The sequence below is a fragment of the Canis aureus genome, chromosome 27, assembly GCF_053574225.1.
Source record: "Canis aureus isolate CA01 chromosome 27, VMU_Caureus_v.1.0, whole genome shotgun sequence".
Classification (NCBI taxonomy): domain Eukaryota; kingdom Metazoa; phylum Chordata; class Mammalia; order Carnivora; family Canidae; genus Canis; species Canis aureus.
This window is the reverse complement of record NC_135637.1, coordinates 40124756-40145813: the sequence shown is the minus strand read 5'-3', so window position 1 is coordinate 40145813 and position 21058 is coordinate 40124756. Positions and strand designations below refer to the sequence as shown.

The 21058-nt window shown below is 38.3% G+C and overlaps 1 protein-coding gene across 7 annotated transcripts in view; it reads right to left on the bottom strand.

Moving 5' to 3' along the window:
- PRKG1 (protein kinase cGMP-dependent 1) overlaps window positions 1-21058 on the bottom strand; it is a 1198597-nt gene that overhangs the window by 108902 nt on the left and 1068637 nt on the right. For all 7 annotated transcript variants that reach the window (XM_077874878.1, XM_077874877.1, XM_077874879.1 and 4 more), the window contains one exon: window positions 7299-7373. In XM_077874878.1, coding sequence (XP_077731004.1) covers window positions 7299-7373 — 75 coding nt within the window. The remainder of the gene's footprint in view (window positions 1-7298; window positions 7374-21058) is intronic.

Below are 21058 nucleotides of genomic sequence, written 5' to 3'. Positions count from 1 at the left end.
TGATCTGTGAGCACTGGGGGGCCCTAGAAATGGGCCCACGCCTCCTCCCACCCTGACTGCATGTGCTGGATTTTGAAAACCCAAGAGCACTCGCACAGCAGAGAGCCCTTGCATTCATCCAGGGCCCGACCGCTGAAAATTTCAGTCTCCTTCCTGTGCTTTGGCCCTGCCAGAAAAATGTAAAACGGGTTTTATTGCCCAGATAACGGGACAGTCTTCTGACTACTGAGCCCTGGAAGTGGTCAGCAAGTTCTCGTTCTGGCTTGAGGGCGATTTCAGAAAGCCATCCGGTGTTCTTTCCATTTAATTGGCGTATTGCTCACTTGAATTCTTCCCACAGGGGGCAAAAACAATTTTCCAGGCTCATTTCCCTGAGAACTGCTTCCATCAAGACCACGTTAGTTTAAGTAAATGGTTGATAAGACTGTGGGGATACTGAGATCTGTAGCCTAAAATGCTTGGCAGAGAAGCCCTCCTAAGAAAAGTTCAAATTTTCAAAGCTGGGGTGTTGCACACATGCAAACCCATGTGTGTCTGATTGTGCACATAGAATCTCATGTTTGCTCCACCCTGGACCGCCCTGGGGCACTGGGGGAGAAGTGAAGAATAATGCAGACCTCTGTTGGGATTTGCAAAGCTTTGTCGTTTTGAGATGCCTCTGAGGAGTGGATTTCCAAAGGCCTGAGTGACTTGCCAAAGAGCACAGAGCCACCGCCTGGCCCGCGACAAGCAGGGTGAGCAGCTACAGGGTTGTCTCGGCTAATGAGATGTAACGAAAGAGAACATTTGCGCTGCGTCACGTGTGTCAAACAACGAGGCTTGGCACCAGAGCTGTTCTGAAAACACCAGACTAACCTGTTCCTTTGCAAATGAACTTGTGAACAGAAGGGGAGCTTTGGAGGACTTTGTTAGGGAAGGAGGAGTAACATTTTTATCTGGACTCAGCCAGAAGGGCCAAAGGAGTGGTCCGTACGCAGGGAATGTTCTCTTGCAAGGAGTCCGAGGAAGGCACTGCGGTACTGCATTGCTTCAGGGTCAATCCTGCCACCTGTTTTGGGGGGCATCTCATTTTTTCTTGCACCCTGATGAGAGGAGCCTGCATTGCACACTCCTTATCGCCAGCTCCCCACCACGGTTTCAGCTTTCTGGTTTACTTTTTTCCTTTCTGAACTACGTGAGCCTGAGAATCCATTTTTCGGGACAAGTTGGAGAGTAAGTGGAAATGAGAGAGAGGTGCATGGCGAGGGGAGCAGAGCAGGGCAAGATGGTGATCCCAATGGCATCTTTACATCTTTGGGCATTTTGGGGGCTCCTTGCTCAGGGTCCCTCTCTCCTCCCCGTGCCCAGGGGGAGGCCCCGCTTGTCTCTGCAGGAAGAGGAGCTTATGTACATATTCATGCTAAGATAGCAGGAAAAAAATATTAAGTCCTCTTGGGAGAATTTTAAATGTTTACAGGTTCTTTAGAGAGGGGATAACATTTAAACCTAAAGGAATATTACCTAATTAAAACAGAAAAGTAAAAATCTACTTAAGGAAGAAATCATCGCAAAATCCGCTTTTGTCTACGACAGTTAAAAGCACCTGAGACCCGCTTGCCTAGACTTTTCTACTCTCTCTCCTGGACTGAACATGCTCCTTTCTCTATCAATACTGAGGATCTCCAGAACCTTCCCCTACACATTTCTATTTTACTTGACATTTCCTAAAGTTTCGTAGAAACTCATTGACCCTTGTTTCTTCATCTCAGGTTCATTTTCAGTCCATGGTAGGGGACTCCATCCCTGCCCATCCCAAAGTGAACGTGGACCAGTGGTTTGATAGATCCTATTGGTGCTTGTTAACCGACGCTCTAGAACTCTCGACAGCATGCAGCATCATCGTCTCCTCCCTCATGCTTGAAATGCACCCTGTTCATGGCTCCTGTGATGCATCTGGCTTTGCTTCTACTCCTCCTCTCTCCTTTTTAGTGTGTGTGTGTGTGTGTGTGTGTGTGTGTGTGTGTGTGTGTTCCTTCCCTTTTTCCTTCTATTTTAGTGAATGCCATTGTCTCCCTCTGGTTTCTAGACCCCAAATCCTTGCATCATCCTTGACCATGCTCATCTTCATCACCAACATCTACATCCTTAAGGATACCTACTGGTTTCCCCCATATCGTTCTCTGTTCACACTGCTCTTATGTCTAGTCCTATCTACCATCACCGTTCCCTGGAAAATACTGTGGGTTCTCTGCTTCCACTCAATACTCCTCCAAATGCTGAGGAAAGGGTGCTCAATTAGAACGTACACCAACTCATCTCTTTTGGTAACTGACAAGCCTAAAGTGATTTTGCTAAATCCTTAACATCCGATCTCTGACTTTTACATTCAAGGTCCCAGTCTTGATGGTATTTGGGTTTCTTGAATAGCCAGTCTTGTTTCCCACCTAGGGGGCCCTGTAAATGCTATTTCCCTGGCTACAATGCTCTCTGCGCTTAGTTGCCTGGGTAATACCAATTAATTCTTGCCTAGCCAACACCAGCTAATTCTTCAGAACTCAGCTCCAAACTAGATAAAATGTCACTTCCTCAGGGAAGACCTCCCAGCATCATTAATATGTGTGTCTCTCTCCTCCTCATTGGGCCTTATCACCATGAAGGCAAGGTATACGTGCCCATTTTATTCACTACTTTATATGTAGCATTTTGTAGGGATGCAGAAAATATTTGTTGGCTAAATGAGTGCCTGAGTCAAAGTGAACAACCGTGGTTAACGCTCGTACGTGAGGGGCGAGAGAGTCAGTGCAGGGTCTTTAAATCTATAATTCAGATCAGGTGACGACATAGATTAAAACATGAGTGGACTCCTGTGGAGGTTTATGTAAATTTTGCCATGAGAAAGAGCTCCTCGTGGAGAATGATATTGAGAATCAAGTTAGATCACAAATAAATGCACTTACAAATCTATATCCATAGAGCTTCCAGAACTGCAAGATCCATAGTGTTAGAAAACGAGTTTTCTACTCAATATGCACGTTGTGAAGCACAATTCCTGACTCATCATTAAGTAAATTTCTAAATGTTTATTAAATGAAGACATAATCTCAAAGGAAAATAACGTGTACCTATCATCACAAATGCTGCTTTCTGCTCTAAATAAGGTTTAATGATGCTTAACTTTGATCTGCTGTTGTTTCTTCTAATGGCTTTGTGATTATAACTTCATATTTTGTAAAGAGAAGCCCTTAGTGGATAATTAGCAGCAATCAAGAGAAGCTTAAATATGCCATCAAGGTAAAGTTTCTGTCAAGAATAATTTTTTTGTAGGAAATACATGTCGTGAAGCAGGCCGAAGGCTCACATCCAGCACAGAGGAGTTCTGAGAACCATCTCGCTGGGACATTTCTCTCTGGCCCACCCCCTCCCCCCACCCCCACGGGTCACCCATGCTGAGAACTCACCACGGTGCTTCTGCAAGTGATGCTCTGTACCTTTTGCAGACCATCCTGCATCTGAGGCCTGATTATGCTACCAGCTAGTGAGTTTCTCACAACTGACCTTCTAAATGTCTCAACTGAATTGATGTTTACAGCCAGGTCTACTTTTCTTCTTCTTCTTCTTATTTTTTTTTTCTAACCCAAATAGGCATAGTCAATGACACAACACACACAACAATTTCACATGGATAAATAACGTGATCATGTTAGAAATACTAATCTCATCTTTAGTGGGTTCTGCAAAATCAAGGAGATCTTAAAAAAATAAAGCTTTCACGATGGAGTCAATCAACATCTCCGTTCTAAATGGTATAGATTTTGGAATCTATATAGAAATTGAGAGTCAGGGGATCCCTGGGTGGCTCAGCGGTTTAGCGCCTGCCTTCGACCCAGGGTGTGATCTTGGAGTCCCAGGATCGAGTCCCACATGGGGCTCCCGGCATGGAGCCTGCTTCTCCCTCTGCCTGTGTCTCTGCCTCTCTCTCTCTCTCTTTAAAAAAAAAAAAAAAAAAAATTGAGAGTCATTACAATTATCCAGGGAATTTAGACAATTAGAGCATGTCCATGGCCCTTGAAATGGCAAACCTTAGAAGTTCCTTAAATACTCATGAGATAAAGGGACAAGGTACTTAAGGGGAAGAGATCTAATAAAGAGACAACAGCATTGACACAAATAGATATTTCATTGTGTTAGTTCAAGCTTTGCCTCTGAGTGATAGGATACCTAATTAAAATGATACTTTCAACTTCAGAAATCTTCAGATATTAAGTACTTATTAGAAAGCTAGAAGATGATAACATTGTAAAGGGGATAACAAAGATTTCTGCCAGAATGAATATATATATACGTATTTGGCTATTTTGTGGAATAAAGTTACATTTACCAATTTCTCTAGAATTAGGATCAATGATTTTAGACATTTTTTTCATCAAGGTATTCCCATATTCTAAGTAATAATCACTCTTATGGAAGGTGGGTTGTGCATTCATTTGGGTTTAATATTACTTGAACTAAAAAAAATTTTTTTTAAGGATTTTATTTATTCATGAGAGACACACAGAGAGAGGCAGAGACACAGACAGAGGGAGAAGCAGGCTGCCTGCGGGGAGCCCGATGTGGGACTCAATCCCCGGACCCTAGGATCACACCCTGGGCTGAAGGCAGGTGCTCAACCGCTGAGCCACACGTGTGCCCTGAACTAAAAAAAATTTAATCTCTACTAGTAAACTTCTATTTGTGTATAAATATAACTAAGTTCCAGTCTATCAAATGTATGGTTCAAATAACAATATCTTGAGCCACTTAGATGGAAATAGTCATTTTATTGTCTGTCTTTACTCTTTAATCATGATTTCCCTTTTTTTTTTTTTTTTTTTTTTTAAGTAGGCTCCATGTCTAGTACAGAACCCAAGGTTGGGCTTGAACTCACAACCCTGAGATCAAGACCTGAGCTGACTTTTACAGAGAGTCAGTGCAAGGTCTTTAGGTCTGTATTTCAGATCAAGAGATGTAGATTGTAAATTAAAACACATGACTGTACTCATCTGAGCCACCCAGGTGCCTCTAAATCTTCTTTTCACTAAATGTTACCATTTTTACAAAAATTATGTTTATGGATATTTTCCAGGCTAGTTTAAATTTCAGGATATGCTGCCAAAGTGAGAGTAGTCTGTCTACATCAGAGTAAAGACTTCCTGCCCATGAAGTTTTACATAATCAATATGCAGTAATTAGCTATGAATCCCAAGCCATTTATCAAATGCACTAAGATATACTTCCAGCGATTACTTCTACCAACAATATCCTTCGTTTTTATAGCCCTTTGTAATGTACAAAGTAATTCTACTGCCATCAATTAAATCACAGAAATATCATTTTAAAGGTAAGATAAGGACATTGAGAGGCACTGTTAACTCATGACCGAGATCACTTGGTTGGAAATGACAGAGGCAGAAACAGGACCCGAGGCTTCTGCCCCATGTTCAGAATCATATTTTTCATATCGATTCCCTTCCAATGACAAGTACCCTCACCCTTCCTGTCTTGTAATTGTCTGATCTGGACTTCAGTGTTTTCATTTACCTTGTTACTTTTGATGGAAGCATGTGCAAGTGAACCCACAAATATCAGGACTCATGAGATGCCCACACGGTTATCTTTATAAAGCCAGTGGGACATTGAGAAGGACAGGGCCAATTCAGGACACTTGCCCATCACTGACTGGTTTTAAGCCTATGACTGGACTCAACTTTGGGCAAATAGGAGTTATAAAAAACTTTCATTAGAACAATCTAAAATTTAGCAAGAAACAGAAACAGACCAAAGAATGCTTTACTTTAAAAGACCTCTGACTTTTTCTAATAAAAGTATTTAGACAGTTGCTCATGCAGATTTTAGATAAATTTTGAAGATTACCACCAGTTATATACACAAAACATATATGATGCGATATATATGTATATGAAATGACCCATGGCAATCTTAATATATATATACATACTCAAGAAAAAACATGCTAACATAGATTATAAATATTAGCTTTTATGCAGCAAATGTGCCTCTAAGGATCAAGTCCAGTAATAACAAAGGGAGTTTTAGGATTCTTAAAACTGGTAAGGATTTTAAATGGCCCGTCTTCCACCTCAGTAGGATTAGTGCCACTACCAGAAACTAAAGTCTAAACTTAGCATAAATGTGTATTTTAATCTATTGTAGAAAACCAGAAAATTAATATCTATCATCCACAGTACAGGCAATCCCCATGACCGTGTGGCGTTTGGTGTTAACACCAGCTGGTGCAATTGCAAATCTCTGCAGAGGCCCTGCCACCGTCTAAGCTCAGGATAGAGGTCTGTGTCCCTCCAATGAGCAAAGGAAATGAAAGTAAATATACAGAGAAAAAACCATGATTATATTTAGACAACTTTGAAAATAATAGAATTTTATCAGCCAAAATGAACTATAGTACCTAATTTTTTTATGTCTAGGCCCAATTTTTAATCTTAGATTTTCAAGTCAAAAGCACTTTTTTTTTTTTTTTTTTTTGCCTTTGGGGTTACTACAAAACCAAGCAAATTCTGCCTCTGAACTATCTCCTTACTGATACATTTTTGTCAGTTTAATCCTTCAGGTGTCCTGTGAGATATCAATATTGACTTGCTTATACTTAAATTGGTTCAGTGGAGAAAAGAGGGGAGGATTATAAAGATTATCACTTTTTAAAAGTAACCTATAAGTTTTTTAAAGCAAAGACCAATCTCACGTAATTTCAAGTCTTTATCAAAAAAATTCAAGCTTTGTCTTAAAGGTAGAAATATTAGTAGATAAAAATTGTATTTTGTTATACAGAAATGATAATTAATGGGATACGTACTGTCTCATCTCATTCTGATACCTTCATGCCACTGCAGTTCAATGTAAAGCAACAATCTATTTGTACCAGGAAATATTTCCAGCCTTATTATTTTCCATATAATTGAACTATTGAACGCAACAACCACTATTCATTCAGAAAGTATTTCCTATGGGAGAAATAATGTGTTCGGATTCAATTATTTATATTGGATTTTACACTTACCATTTTCCCTTGTTGAGATTATTTTCCTCCCAAAAATTAAGATTTTGTGTTTAAGAAGACGCATATTAAGCCTACTATGTAATCATTACCTTAAAATTTCCTTTTTCCCCCCTTCTTAAGCAGTTAGTTTCTTACTGTCAGAGTGTTGGGCTTTGTTAAGTACCACAAAACAATCTTATTTTTATTCAAAATCAATTTTTAAAAATCAAGATTGAGGTCAAAGGGGGGGAAAAAACCCATCACTTACTTTGCTTTAGCTTCTGCATCTTCATATGCTTTATTGGAAACATCATCCAGTCCTCCAATCAAATGCTTGAAAGAGCTGGTGGGAAAAACACAGACATTAGGATAAACCCTCTACAGAGTCGTTATAATGACAACCTAGTCAACCGTATACTGAAACAATCTAAAAGGATCTAAGTAAAACTGAATTCAAGCATTTAATTCAGATACATGATTAAGAAACACACTACCAGATAGTGATAATGAACTCTGAGAGCAGTGACCCCTTCCGTCTTGTTTGGGTCTATGGTTCCCAACACCTAGAACTGTATCTGGCCAAAGCAGAGGTCCAAAAGAAAGGATGGAATAAAGTCTGTGACACATGAAATGATATATCACAAAGTTAATGGGTCACTTCTACTAGGGAAATAACAACATGATCCACCAGTTACGGAATGTCTACCGTATGCACTATCCTTTCAATTATCTTGAACATATAGTAATTCCAAGTCTCTAACACACTGTAAAAGACAAGCATCACTATTGCCACCTAACAGAATTGTAAACTAATCTTCAAGGGCAAAATATATATGCAGAAGAGAGGGAAAGAACAGAAGAGAATTATAGGAATGTCAACTCCTATAGGATACTATAGGGTTAGCCCAAAATGAACACACACACACACACACATACACACACACACACGACAATCACCCTCGAAAATTACTGAAATGCAACCACAGTAACCCCCAACGCTACCAAAGTCGACTGAACAGAGGACCAAAGGCAAAGTGTATCTTCAAAGTGTTCACATAATAATCAGGGCCCTTCCTTACAGGGGCTTGCCTGCTGGGTAATAACAAATAGTTACAAGCAGTCCCGTGAGTCGGTATTATCTCCACTGCATAGATGAGGGTAGTAAGGCACGAGAGGGTAAGGAACTGATGTCAAGTCACACAGCCAGGAGGAGTGAAGGCTGATGGGGAAGGAGGCCAGCATTCTCCCCCAGACCCTGGAAACCTGCGCTGTGGCTCTTATTCAAATCACTGTGCCTTGATGCCGACCATCAAATCTCTAGCAATGTCTAACATGTATATGGAAAATGGGAAAGTGCTGTAAGAAATCACATCCTAGTTTTCAATCTCTATAATCTCAAAGCCTGGAAATGCCTTTGTGTCTTGTATTAAATAACAAAAGACGCCTGATCAGATCCTGAAACACAGGGTATTTGTCAATGTAAGTTTAAATGTTGTTTAACCACTTTCACAGGCACTGTTTTGTCTTTTTTTTTTTTTTTTGAGAGTTTGTGTGTGTGTGTGTGGGGGGGGGTCAAATGTGTAGAGAGGAACTTGGTGGTTGCTTGGGGGCCCAGCTGAAAGGAGGTGGGGCAGCCATGAACTCCGGCTTTTGGGTAGTGATCTCATCTGGAGGACAGGGTAACTGGAACACTGAGCTAAACCACAGAAGATTTCTAATCCAAAAAGGGACCTAAAGGATGTGACAAGAGGCAAAAGAATCGAGCACCACAGAGCGTCAAGTTTTCTGTGATGAATTGTGGTCATGAACACCAAGTGAGTGGAGGCTGCAGTTGGCAATGGTCCTTAGACAACTTTCAAAAACATATAATGATCAAATAAATGATTAATAATGATTCTTGAGATTAATTTTCAAATGGGATTTTTTCCATTGTTCTTTAAATAGCAAAATTCCCCCACCTTCCATAGAATGCCTCCATCATGATTTAGAGAAACTCTCTGAGGCTAGATGAGTTTCCACTGTTGAGTAAAACACAGTATTTTGCTGTGAAAATCAGTAATATCTGGTTGATTTTCTGTTTCCATGGATAATATAAAATTTAACCACAGAAGGTGTAAGTTATGTGTGCAGGATGACTCCAGTTCTGCAGCACATCCAGGACCATAGTCCATGTCCCCTTATCCCCACTCCTGTCCTCTACAATACCTACAATACTCAGATATTTTTTTAATATGACCACATCCAAAAACCATTTGAAAAGGCAATGACAGGAACCCAAAAGCATAATATGGTAAAACAAAAAAGCAACAACCCCTAAAACAGCTTTTCAAAGGCATTCAGACAGTGTTCTTAAATTTTTAACACTCATAGTCATTTTGAGTTTAAGTAGTTGAAAAAAAAAATCTTCCTCTTTGCATCTAATTGGACTTAAATATATCATAAGCAGGATGGGATATTATTTAGATTTAGAGGGTGAATGGATGACAAATGAGATAAGGATGAAAGCTTTGTAATGTAAGAGAATCTGTCCATCCTAGTAGGTTTGGTTAAAACAACATGGATCACTTTTTGAAAAGGCAGTTTGAAAGTCCTATTCACAAAATATACAAATGTAAACCCCTACATCTGGTGGAGCTCTACAGCGTTTAAAAAGCAGAAACCATCTAATCATAGAAATGAGTTTAAAAGTAAGTAGAGCCTGATTGGGGGGGAAAAAAAAAACACGTTTAGAATGGTTATGAGATCTTTATATCCACTTTTGTTAAAGCTTAGTCATATCCAATGACAAGTATCACATTTAAAAAGAATGAACAAAAGAAGTATTTCAAGTGTGACTTTCTCATGTAACTTTTCTTAAGTATCCTTGATTTAAAATATGAGTTTTCTTGGGGTGCTAATGATTATTTCTTAAAAATTTTTTAACTTAAATTCTGTACTTCTTAGATTTAAAAAATGAAGGGAATGATATGAACTCACAAGAGGCCCCTATCTTGATATGATAGGAACTTATTTTTGAAATAAATTTCCTCTAATTAAGGAAAATGCTTTTCATTTAAAATGTAATCAATTTATTATGGAAAAGCTTTTTTTAAAAAACGATTTTATGTATTTGAGAGACAGCGAGAGTGAGCACGTGTGCCAGCAGAGGGAGGGGCAGAGGGAGAAGGGAGAGATAATCCCACCACCCTGAGATCATGACCTGAGCCGTAATCAAGAATCAGATGCTTAAGTGACTGAGCCACCCACGTACCCCTATTACAGAAAACTTTTAAAAATTGAGAGAAGAAATTAAGAAATCACTCATTGTTCTCTAACCACAAATAACTAATGGGAATATCTTTACGTATTTCTTTTTTACTTTATTTTAGGTAGAGTTTTATTGTTGTCGTGCATAGACTTGTAATGTCTATTTAAAGCATCTATGACATTATGATAGATGATTTAATATCTATGATTTAATATCTTGATTTTTAACTTCATATTATAGAATTTAAGTGTACAGTTTTATTTTTTTAAAAACTTTACAAGCACTATTTTCATGGACATATAATAGTACATTACGTGTACATGCATCGTGAAATACCTACCTATCCACCTACAGAGGCAGAGCCCAATACACATATGCACACACGTATACAGGTGAAGCAGGGGTGTGGCACCCATGTACAAAAATATTTGTGTTTACACTGTTATAGATTAAACGTAACGGAATTTCTTTTTAAAGTAAAATACCCAGGACTATAATCTTGTCTTTGAAATTGGAACCACACGTCCTTCGCAAATGATCTTTATTTAGAAAGCAATCCTGGCCAAGCGACGTTCTTTCAAACCCAGAACAAAGCCATCCTGCTAATGGTCTAAGCATCCTCAAACAGTAAAGTCAACCGTTATGCTTAACTAAAAGTTGAAGAAAATGTAGAATTTTTAAGCTGTGTTAAGTTCCAAGTGGCTGCTTCTATGGATCCCTGCAATGAATAATTTAAGAATCTTAGTTTAATTGATGGTATTATAGAATTTATCATTCCTGGTGCAAGCATGAACTAATTAGTGTCGCATTTTTCCCTCTCACAGATATTCTGCAGGAACACCTGCCATCTGTATGGCCCCTTATCAAAGAGGCATTTGGAAAAGTATTACTATAGGTATCAGGTGTCTTTTTAAATATTTATCAAGTCCGATGACATTTCTTGACTATTAAAAGGAAAGATTTTCGCTGTTCTACTCATAAAGGGATTATAACACAATGTTTTACAAACTTTTAACAGCTAATGAGCAAAAACTATAAAATATTTTTTATCATTTATAACAAGGATGGGAGACCAGAAGACTTTTAGATCTGTTTATAGATAAACTCAACAGTTTATGTGTGAGTTGTATTTCAGCACTGTAAAATAAAAGAACCCATTTCACATATATGCCAGACATACTCTGGAATAAATGAAGAAGACATTAATGAGCTTCACTCATTAATTAAATTGGAATAAATTCACTCATTAATTAAAGTGAGACTTTAACTCCACATATTTCAACAGCAAAATTTATTGCATGCTGAGGCAGTATCAGGCAACTTTCCTCTTGCTTTTCATGGGATGTGAAATCTGGTTTTAACAAGTCTTCACAACACTTAGAGGGGGCGGATAAAATGTGATTAGTTGAACACACAGAGGTAGGGAGAGATCAGATGGGAAATCCCTTTTAGGTATAATGCTGGTAGTTTGAACACACGTGCAAGAATGTGGGTGGAAAAGAAAGGAAAGAGGACAGAAAAAGGGATGAAGGAAGGAGAAAAGTCTGGATCTAGGAAAGGAGGAGAAAGGAAGACAGGAAAGGGGGCGGAAATGTTATGTTCACATCGAGAATGGTATTTGCAGAAATTTTCCTTCAAAAGTATCAGTTAAAAGGCCACATTTCCTATGGAATTTTTCTGTTTTAGAACATTATGGTGACAGTAACTCAGTGGGTAATGATTTCAGTTATTAAGATGCTTTCATTATTAAGCCAAAACATCCTTTTGAAGGGAGCTGATTACTCAGTGGTATGTCTAAAAAGTGTATAATTTTGTTCTTCGGTTGTGATATGATGAGACTTCATCTAGAGAGAAATGGGCTATTATATTATTAGAAAACCAGTCCAAATGCCAGAGATGAGCTTTACCATGCTGCTAAAAAGTGACAGCATTTACATTTCACTTTACAGTTTATATAGCACTTTCTTCATTAATAAATTTTTTATGTGCTCAGTAATACATATTAATTGATTTAGTCTTCATGGTCTTTTCTCCTCTTTTCCACTAAATTGGGGATCTTGTATAAAAGTGCTTAGAATAATTTTTTTTCTCAAGTTGAAAATAAGGTGGGAGATCTCAAAACTTATAACAGTTTTTTTCTTGATTATATTTTTAAATAAGATGCTATTCTATTCTTAACAGTTAAAGAAGTTTGTAAGTCAAAACGAGCCAAAGGTAATATCTTAAAAACCAGACATGACTGCAAATACTTCAACAATGCTAAGCAAATTTTTGCCAAGCATTATCTGAAGTCTTGATAAAACTCTCTTTGACAGGTAATATATGATTATACCCATTACACTTTCTTCACCTGAATCTTGGCTAAAGCTTTAAAAATATATTGTATTGTATAATGTATTAAATAAAATACAAAGTGTTTCGAATTAGTTGGGACATTTGTTACTTAGCTAAGTCCAGGCTATTAGAGGCATCCTCCATTACTTCGGTACATTTATTGAGAAAATCTGCTAATTCACTTTGTGGCTTCAAAAAAAAGGCTCTTTGTTACTTTTGTTTGATTCTTTTATTCATAACTAGAGTCATAATTACCAATGGTTTACCTTATCAAGCACCATATGAATATATATTTCATTAGAGGGAAAAGGATCCCCAAGTATAATAAAACCAACCAGCATTCATATCCTTCCAAATATCTACTCACCCACCCATCCTTTGTCTATTCAGACTCACTTTTGTGCTTGTGCCATACCTATTATCTCTAAGGAATGACTCAAGCTACTGTGGATGATACAAAAAGAATAAGATATACCCTCAAGAAATGTACAGCTTTCTAATAGAGATAAGAAACAATTATCATACAAGGTGGGAAGGGAAGAATGGTTGAATGCTATCACAAGGAAGATTCCAGGCACGTGAAGGCAAAATCAGTTAAGTGTCAACTCTTGGTTTCTGCTCAGGTCATGATCTCAGGGTCCTGAGATGGAGCCCCATGTCAGGCTCCATGCCGAGCTCAGAGTCTGCTTGAATTTCTCTCTCCTTCTCCCTCTGCTCCTATACTTCATGCTCAAGCTTGCTTGCTCTCTCTCTCCCTCTCAAATAAATAAATAAATAAATAAATACATACATACATACATATATAAATCTTTTTTAAAAAAAGGCAGGCTCTAATATCTATAAAAATAATGTTATCTATTCAGAATTAGACAGGGTAGTAATTTAAGAGAAAGTCATTAACACATTTATGAGCAAAGTTTCCTTATCAATTTTTTTTATTCTGCACATGTTATTCTACACATGTTTATATATTTCATTCTGCACATGTTATATAAAATTAAAATTACACATACCAAAGTGTCAGACATTTGTCTCTATGTTTCCTTTGTAACAATAACCCCTTATCTATCATGGGCTACAAGGGATTAATCAACAAGCCTCAAGAAACCATCAATTCTCGCTTGAAGTATCCATCTTCTCACTTCAGGTCCATAGCATGTGGGGGTTTCTAGCCTGAAACTATATCTGACATCTGGTTCTTACTTCAGGGCCATGCAATTCTTTACTCCTATCCTTCAACTGTCTCAAATGGGACATCTCAATGGGGTTTATTTATTACAGAAAAGTGATGACAAATAATACACCTTAAATTTAAACCATTTCCAGATTCTAATTATATGCTTTAAATGAATCAAAAGCTGAAAGTAATGATCCAGGTGCAAAAAAACAACAAAAAAAAAAAGTTACCAAAGAAATCAAAGAGTAAGGACTGATCTCAGGGACTCTCTCAATTCATTAATGATTCTGGAGAAACAAAAATCCATGTTGCGTTAACCACATTTTTGTGTCTCATATGTCTGCACAATTAGTCTTCTCCACAGCAGAGTCTTGTTGAGTTGTCTAGGCTTATTATCTGTCAACTGACATAGACTAACTTTGGATTTTAAGATTTACTTTTTGTGTGTGTGTGTGTGTGTGTGTGATCCTAACAGTAAGATGTTGAAAATTTGAAAGGGATTAAAAACCCCAAGGAATAAAAGATTACTCATAATCTATAGCCCTGAGCTAAGTATTCATATTTTGGTACATATTCCTCTAGACATTTAAAATTCTATTTCAGAGTTGGAACTGTATTGTTTTAGTACTTACTTGACTTCAGGCTGTGTCTGCTTATACAAAAGCCAACTCAATGGTTAAATGAAAACAAACAAACAAACAATAGTGTAGGACATCCTTGGTTATATAGAAATAAACTATGAACTAAATTTCTCAATCTCATTGATTTGCTTATTTAATAATTTTACCGTTGAAACATTTGCAATAGTTTCTTGCTTGAGGTTTTATTTTTCTTACTCTTTTGGACTTTCAATCTTTAACTATGAAGACTATGTTCCACCTTAATAAAGAATGTAATAAAAGAAAGCCTGTGTTTTAAAAGCTATATTTTGAGATATTTCCCACAAAACCATTATGAGTTTATAAATATTATACACAAGATTCCTATATGTATTTTACCTCTATCTGAGCCTGACTGAATTCAAGAATCTTTTGTAGACCAGCACTTCTCAAAGTATGATTGGTAAACTCTCACTGGTCTATGAAGAGATTAGTAGAGAAGCTTAGAAAATTTTTCTAAATTCAGAAAATTTTATAGTAACTTGACATTACTGAGACATTCACAGGTGAAATCAGTGGACTCACATTTTTTTAAAAACTGGTCAGAGACCTTGTTTAATTGTTGCCACATTCATGAGGTGAGAAACATTTGGTAAAAACTACATAGATGTCAGACACAGAAGAGCAATGTTAAATGTGTGATATCGTAAGATTAGTTTGCTAATTGTAGCCCCAAATGTACGAATTCCAGAATCTATTTCTTTCACCAAGAGATAATTTAAATGTAACCCTAACTCTACAGGATAAATGGATGGAACTGAGTGTTAATGAAGGATTAATGAAAACAGAACATCATGTGTTCCATTTTTGGGGAAAGATAAAAACAAATATCCTGAGTATCTTGAAATTGCCTTAAAAACAACTTCTTGCATTTCTAACAAGACATCTTTTTGAGACTAGTTTCTTTATTCAGTGTATTAAACAAAACACAAAACAGTTTAGATACATCATTCCCTGCAAATGGCATTTCCATCAATCCAATGTAGATTAGAAAAGGAACATGTGGCCCATTGGAATAAATATTGACATATATACTATTTTCTAAAAGTAGACCTATTACAGCCAGAGCAGAGAATGGCTGTGTCACATATAAATTTTGGTTTTGACTACAAATACTCATAATAACCATTCTCCACCTTAATGCTTATACACACACTTCCAATGACAATGTGATAAACTTTTGTGATTCTTTTCTTTTTATACAGTGTTACATTTGTTCTGGTATTTTTACTGAAACATGATTTTATGTATGTTCAATCTAATAGTTTCTAAAAGCAGGCATTTATCTTTTTCCATTTTATTTTATCTTACAGAAGTATCTGTTTATGATGGATTGGAAATCCAAAAAAAAATTGGTCCTGAGCATAGATTCTTGGAGTAGCATCGTCTTAGATCATTCACTCTCTCACACCCTTTTACGTGCCCCTATCTAAATCCTACCCGATACCCTGTGTTTGTCTTTTTAGAGTACTTATTGCATGCTTCTGGATTTGGCCAATTTTTGGTCAGTCTCCTTCACTAGATACTGAACTCTTTGGTATCCAGGGTTTTTTAATTTTTTTTGTTGTTTTCATTTTTTTTTCTTTCTTTTTTAACCGTGTATCCCTGTGCTAGTGAAGCACCTACACAGAACTCACTCAATAATAAATGCATATTGAAGAAATTAATGAAGTGGTTATTATTTTATCAATTTCTGTAATACTTAAAAGAGATCCCTAGTCCTGGAATTTAATCATCTTATATGTGATGAGCTTTCTTTTCTTTGTGAAATGGAGAAATATATTAAAATTCTATATATTTCCAGTAGGAAGTAGAATGAATGGCATATTAAAGAATTTATAGCTACAAATAATAAATATTAACATATGAACACAACTACAATATAAAATATTTATGAAAAGCACAGGTGCATTAATAATAGAATGCACGGCGACATAACAGGGAGCAATCACTGACTATGCCAATCCCATCTGTCTATAATTGGTGAAGAACTCTATTGTACCTGGGAGTAAAGAAAGTCAAAAGAAACACACACACCCTGGGCACCTGCTGGGTCACTCCAGGTAGTGTGGGAAGTAGCCTGGGAAATGGGAATGCACGTCCCTGGGTAATGAAGACTTCTCTCCAACAGGCCCAGGGACCCTTGTTTACTGTCATATCTCAGATGGTGTCACTAATGTGGGAGGGCCTCTATTAGCCTCTGCATGGTTAGTGTTTTCCAGAACAGAAAACCTTACTTACTCTTTCCAGGGCTTAGTCTAGAGATCAGGGGTCAGCAAACTTACGCCTGTAGACCAACGCTGGCCCACGGCCTGTCTTGTAAATAAAGTTCTACTGAAACACAACCACACTCACTCCTTCATATGTTGTCTGTGGTTGCTTTTACGCAGAACAGCAGAGTTGACTACTGGTAACAGAGCATGGCCTACAGAGCTAAAAATCATTACTATGTGGCCTTTTACAGAAAAGGTTCGCATACCTCTGTTCTAGAACTTCCTTTGTTCCTCACCCAACCACCCCACATAAAATCCGACACTAAGTCCTGTGATTCTACCTTCAATAATTCTCTATTCCCCTTTGGTTCCAGCCACCATTTGCTCTTTTGAGAATTGCTATAATTGCCCCTTTCCTTACCTACTAGGTAGGGTAAACTTTTTTTTTTTTTTTTTTTTTTTTTTTGGCAGGGTAAACTTTTAAACACATAATTTAATCATCTTAAACATCATGATCAGGCCTCTCCTCTCTGATCTTTCTGCCTGGTATCTCCTACCATTAAGCTCCCTGTGACCTGTAGAATGTGTTGAGCTTGCATCTACCCCAGGGCCTTTGTCTTCTGCCTGGATCATTCTTTCTCTAGATTTCTTTTCTTTTTTTTTTTTTTTTAAAGATTGTATTTATTTACCTGAGAGAGAGAGAGAGAGAGAGAGAAGAGGAAAAATCAGAGGGAGAGGGAGATAATAGCCAGCAGACTCTCCACTGAGCATGGAGCCCAACACAGGGCTTGATCTCAAAACCCTGAGATCATGACCTGAGCCGAAATCAAGAGTTGGACACTTTACCTGATGGAGCCACCCAGGGCCCCTTGCATGGCTTTTTCTTAATGCCATTCAGGTCTCAGCTCAAGTGTGTCCTCTTTAGACAGATCTTCTCTGACCAACCAACAAAGTAAACGCTCTAAATCCTCACTTAACATGACAATCATTTTGACCCATTTTATTTTAATCCCACAGTTTATCACTTGCTAAAAAATTTGTTTAAAAACTGCTATCTTTCTCACACTAGAATTAAGTCTCCTGAGATTGAGGACCTAGTCCATCTTATTTATCAAGAACTCTTTAGGAACTAGGATATTGCCTGATGTACGAGAGAAATTTGAAATGAATTAGTGAATAGATGATGGATGGATCATTCATTCATTCATTTATTCACTCACTGTGTGTGACCAGAAGACAGGCAAACAGTTAAGTCTTTTGAAGCAAAGTTTTATTTAAAATTCATGGCTTATGAGTTGAAAGTCCTGTATCTGTGTGCCTCTTTGAACATCCACCTATATGAATAATGAATTTTTAGGACAAAGGTTTTTATTTAAATGAACTCCTTATCTAAATTTTGGATCCTGATGAAGACATACGTTAGTATAAATATGACTGATTTGGTTTGCAACACTTAGCGATTTATCATTGAATTACATCTAGGACATTAAATGAGAGTAATTATTTTAGATTATAATGGAAGTTATGTCCACGAATCCCAATCGCAATTAAAGTGAAAAAAAGGACTGAAAAATGTGGCACAAATTTCACTGTCAATTAAACAGGAGATATTAGAATCAAATCTCATGTGATAGGTTAGCCTTTTAGGTTGAGGGGAAAATATGCTTCTAAGAATAGATTGCCCTAAAATGACAAATTCATTGGTTTCATTTTCTTAAAAAAAAAAAAATATCCCAACTATACTTAAATCAGACAGTTCACACAATGGATAGATTTTGTGAGGTTCAGCAGTATTTTAAGTACGTGTTGGAAACTCTCTTTTATTGATCATAGCAAATACGTACCAACAAAGGTGAAAATAATAATTATTCTTTCTGCTATTGATTTTCTGGGGCAAAAATACATGACATGAAAGCCAATGATGATGTCTTATATATAAGATGTCTCATATAGTTTTGATACTTTCACTAAAACAATCCACTTTCCCCAATGAAAACAAAATATGAGTAACCAAATAACTTTCCCCATAATGCTGTAGATTCTCAATTCTAAGACCACTTTGATATCTGTTTTCCCAATTACTATAGACATTTCTCTTTCGTATTTTCCTATTCTCAAAGTAGAATCTATGGCAACAGGGGATATTTTATCTATTAAATATTTTCAAACTTATCCCCTTAGAAATTATTTACAATTTATAAATCCACATAACTGACAAAATTTTTTGAATCAAAATTGTCTAAAACTAAATAAGCCACATTAAAAACCGTAAAAATCCATGGCTGATATATTTTAGTTTACCTAGATGTATCAATTATGTCAGAATACCAGTTAAAACAATTTGCTCTTTTGTAATGGGCTATTTAAAAATTGCCTCTAAAAACCTTAGGAAAATGACCTGGGAACATAGAATTCTATGAAAGCCATTTAACTGTTTTCAAGCAAATTAAGTGGTCATTATCTGGGGCTAGGACTCGGTACCAATTATCTGCTATTTCTCAAGTCCTTCCTTCATGGTCAACCCAATTCTTTAAAAGATATATTTCTTATTTCTATTTGTATTTTTTTAAAGATTTATTTATTTTAGAGAGAGCGTGAGCGAGCGAGCGAGCAAGCACATAAGAGTATGAGTGGGAGGGGCAAAGGGAGAGGGAAACTCTCCAGAAGACTCCATGCTCAGCTTGGAGCCCCATGTGGGGCTTGACCCCATGACCCTGAGATCACCACCTGAGCCAAAACCAGGAGTTGGACGCTCAGGTGGGGGTGCCACCCAGGTGCCCCAGAAATAGGTTTTATTTTAACAGACCATCTTATTTCTTCTATTGCTTATCTATAGCGGTTCCAATGAGGAAGCACATGAGTCTGCTAGGGCTGCCATAAGAAACTATTACAGATGGGTGGTGGAAGCAACAGAAATCTACTTTTTCACAGTTTTGTGGGGTGGGGGTCCTAGATTGAGGGGTGGTTTCTGGTGCAGCCTTTCCTCCTGACCCACAGATAGGCACTTCTCAGTGTGTCCTCAGGGGCCTTCCCCATACGTGCACACCCTGCTGACCCTCTGCCTCTTCCCACAGGGACACCAGTCCTCTGAGGTGAGGACTGACCTCATCTCTGACCTTGTCACCCTCCATTACCCTATAAAAGCTCCCTCTCCAAATGCAGTCAGGCTTGAGGGGGTGGGGGTGAGGATCTGGGAAGACAACTCAGCTCATGAAGAACTATTCAGGGTGATTTAGAAGATACATCTTCTGGAGTGTCTGTGCTATTTAAGAACATTTCCATTTCTGACTTTTGAGTGCTTCATAAAAAGTTAATGTCTTGGTTTTCATTTCTTTCCCTGGACCTCGAGTGTAGTGACAATCATTATATTTCTCTCCCAGATAAGTGCCCCAGTTTCTTCCTAAAGCAACCCCCCTCATTACCCCTGACCACAAACTCTCACCTCTCTCCTCCAGACTCTGGCTCCACCAGTCACAACGTTTCTTATCCCTTCACTGTCGCCCTTGGGACGTTTCCTCCCTTTCAGCCAATGCCCAGGACGGCCTCCCCAGTCCTAACAGACAACACTAATCTTTGTGACCAAATGGTCGGTTCGAAAGAACTGCTTTTCCCATCCTTCAGTGCTGTTTTTCATGGATTCTCAACCTGTGTCCACCTGGCATTCTGGTTCCACTTTTCTTTCACTTTTACTATGGCTTCCCCTCAAGGTCATCACTCATCTGCTCATAGGGAATTCCAGGGGTCTCCTTCCAGGTCCCACACTCCATGACCCGCCTGACATCCATGGCCCTGCTGGCTGGCTGCTCCGGACATAGCCTTGAAATAGGGACCGTGACAACACACCAAACTGCTTTGTGCCTTTCCCTGATGTTCACTCTGCATTCCCCCCTCCTCCTCTTCCTCTCTTCCTCCCCTCCTCCCCCTTTTCCTCCTGTTCCCCCTCATCTTCCTCCTCCTAATCCCCTTTGTTCCTTCCTCCCCTTCTCCTCTTCCTCCTCCTCCCCCTCTCCTCTCTTCTTCCCCCTCCCTCCTGTCCCCCTCCTCCTCCCCTTCTTTTCCTTTCCTCCTCCCCTCCTCTTCTTCCTTCCCTCCTCCCTTCTCCTCCTCTCCAACCCTCTTCTTCCTCCTCCCCTTCCTCCCCATCCTCCTCCCCTTCCTCCCCATCCTCCTCCTCCCCACCTCTTCTCCCCCTCATCCCACTCCCCTCCTCCCCCTCCTCCTCCATGCTACTTCTCCGCAGAAGCCGCACACACTTCTTCCTTCAACATTCCTTACAGGCAGGCGGTCACTCGACCTGAGCCCTCTGTCCTCTCTTCCCATGCAACAGAATGACTTATTTTCCTGCAATAATTATTACTGCTGACAGGTTCAGTCTCGCTTTTCTCCTGCATTATCTCG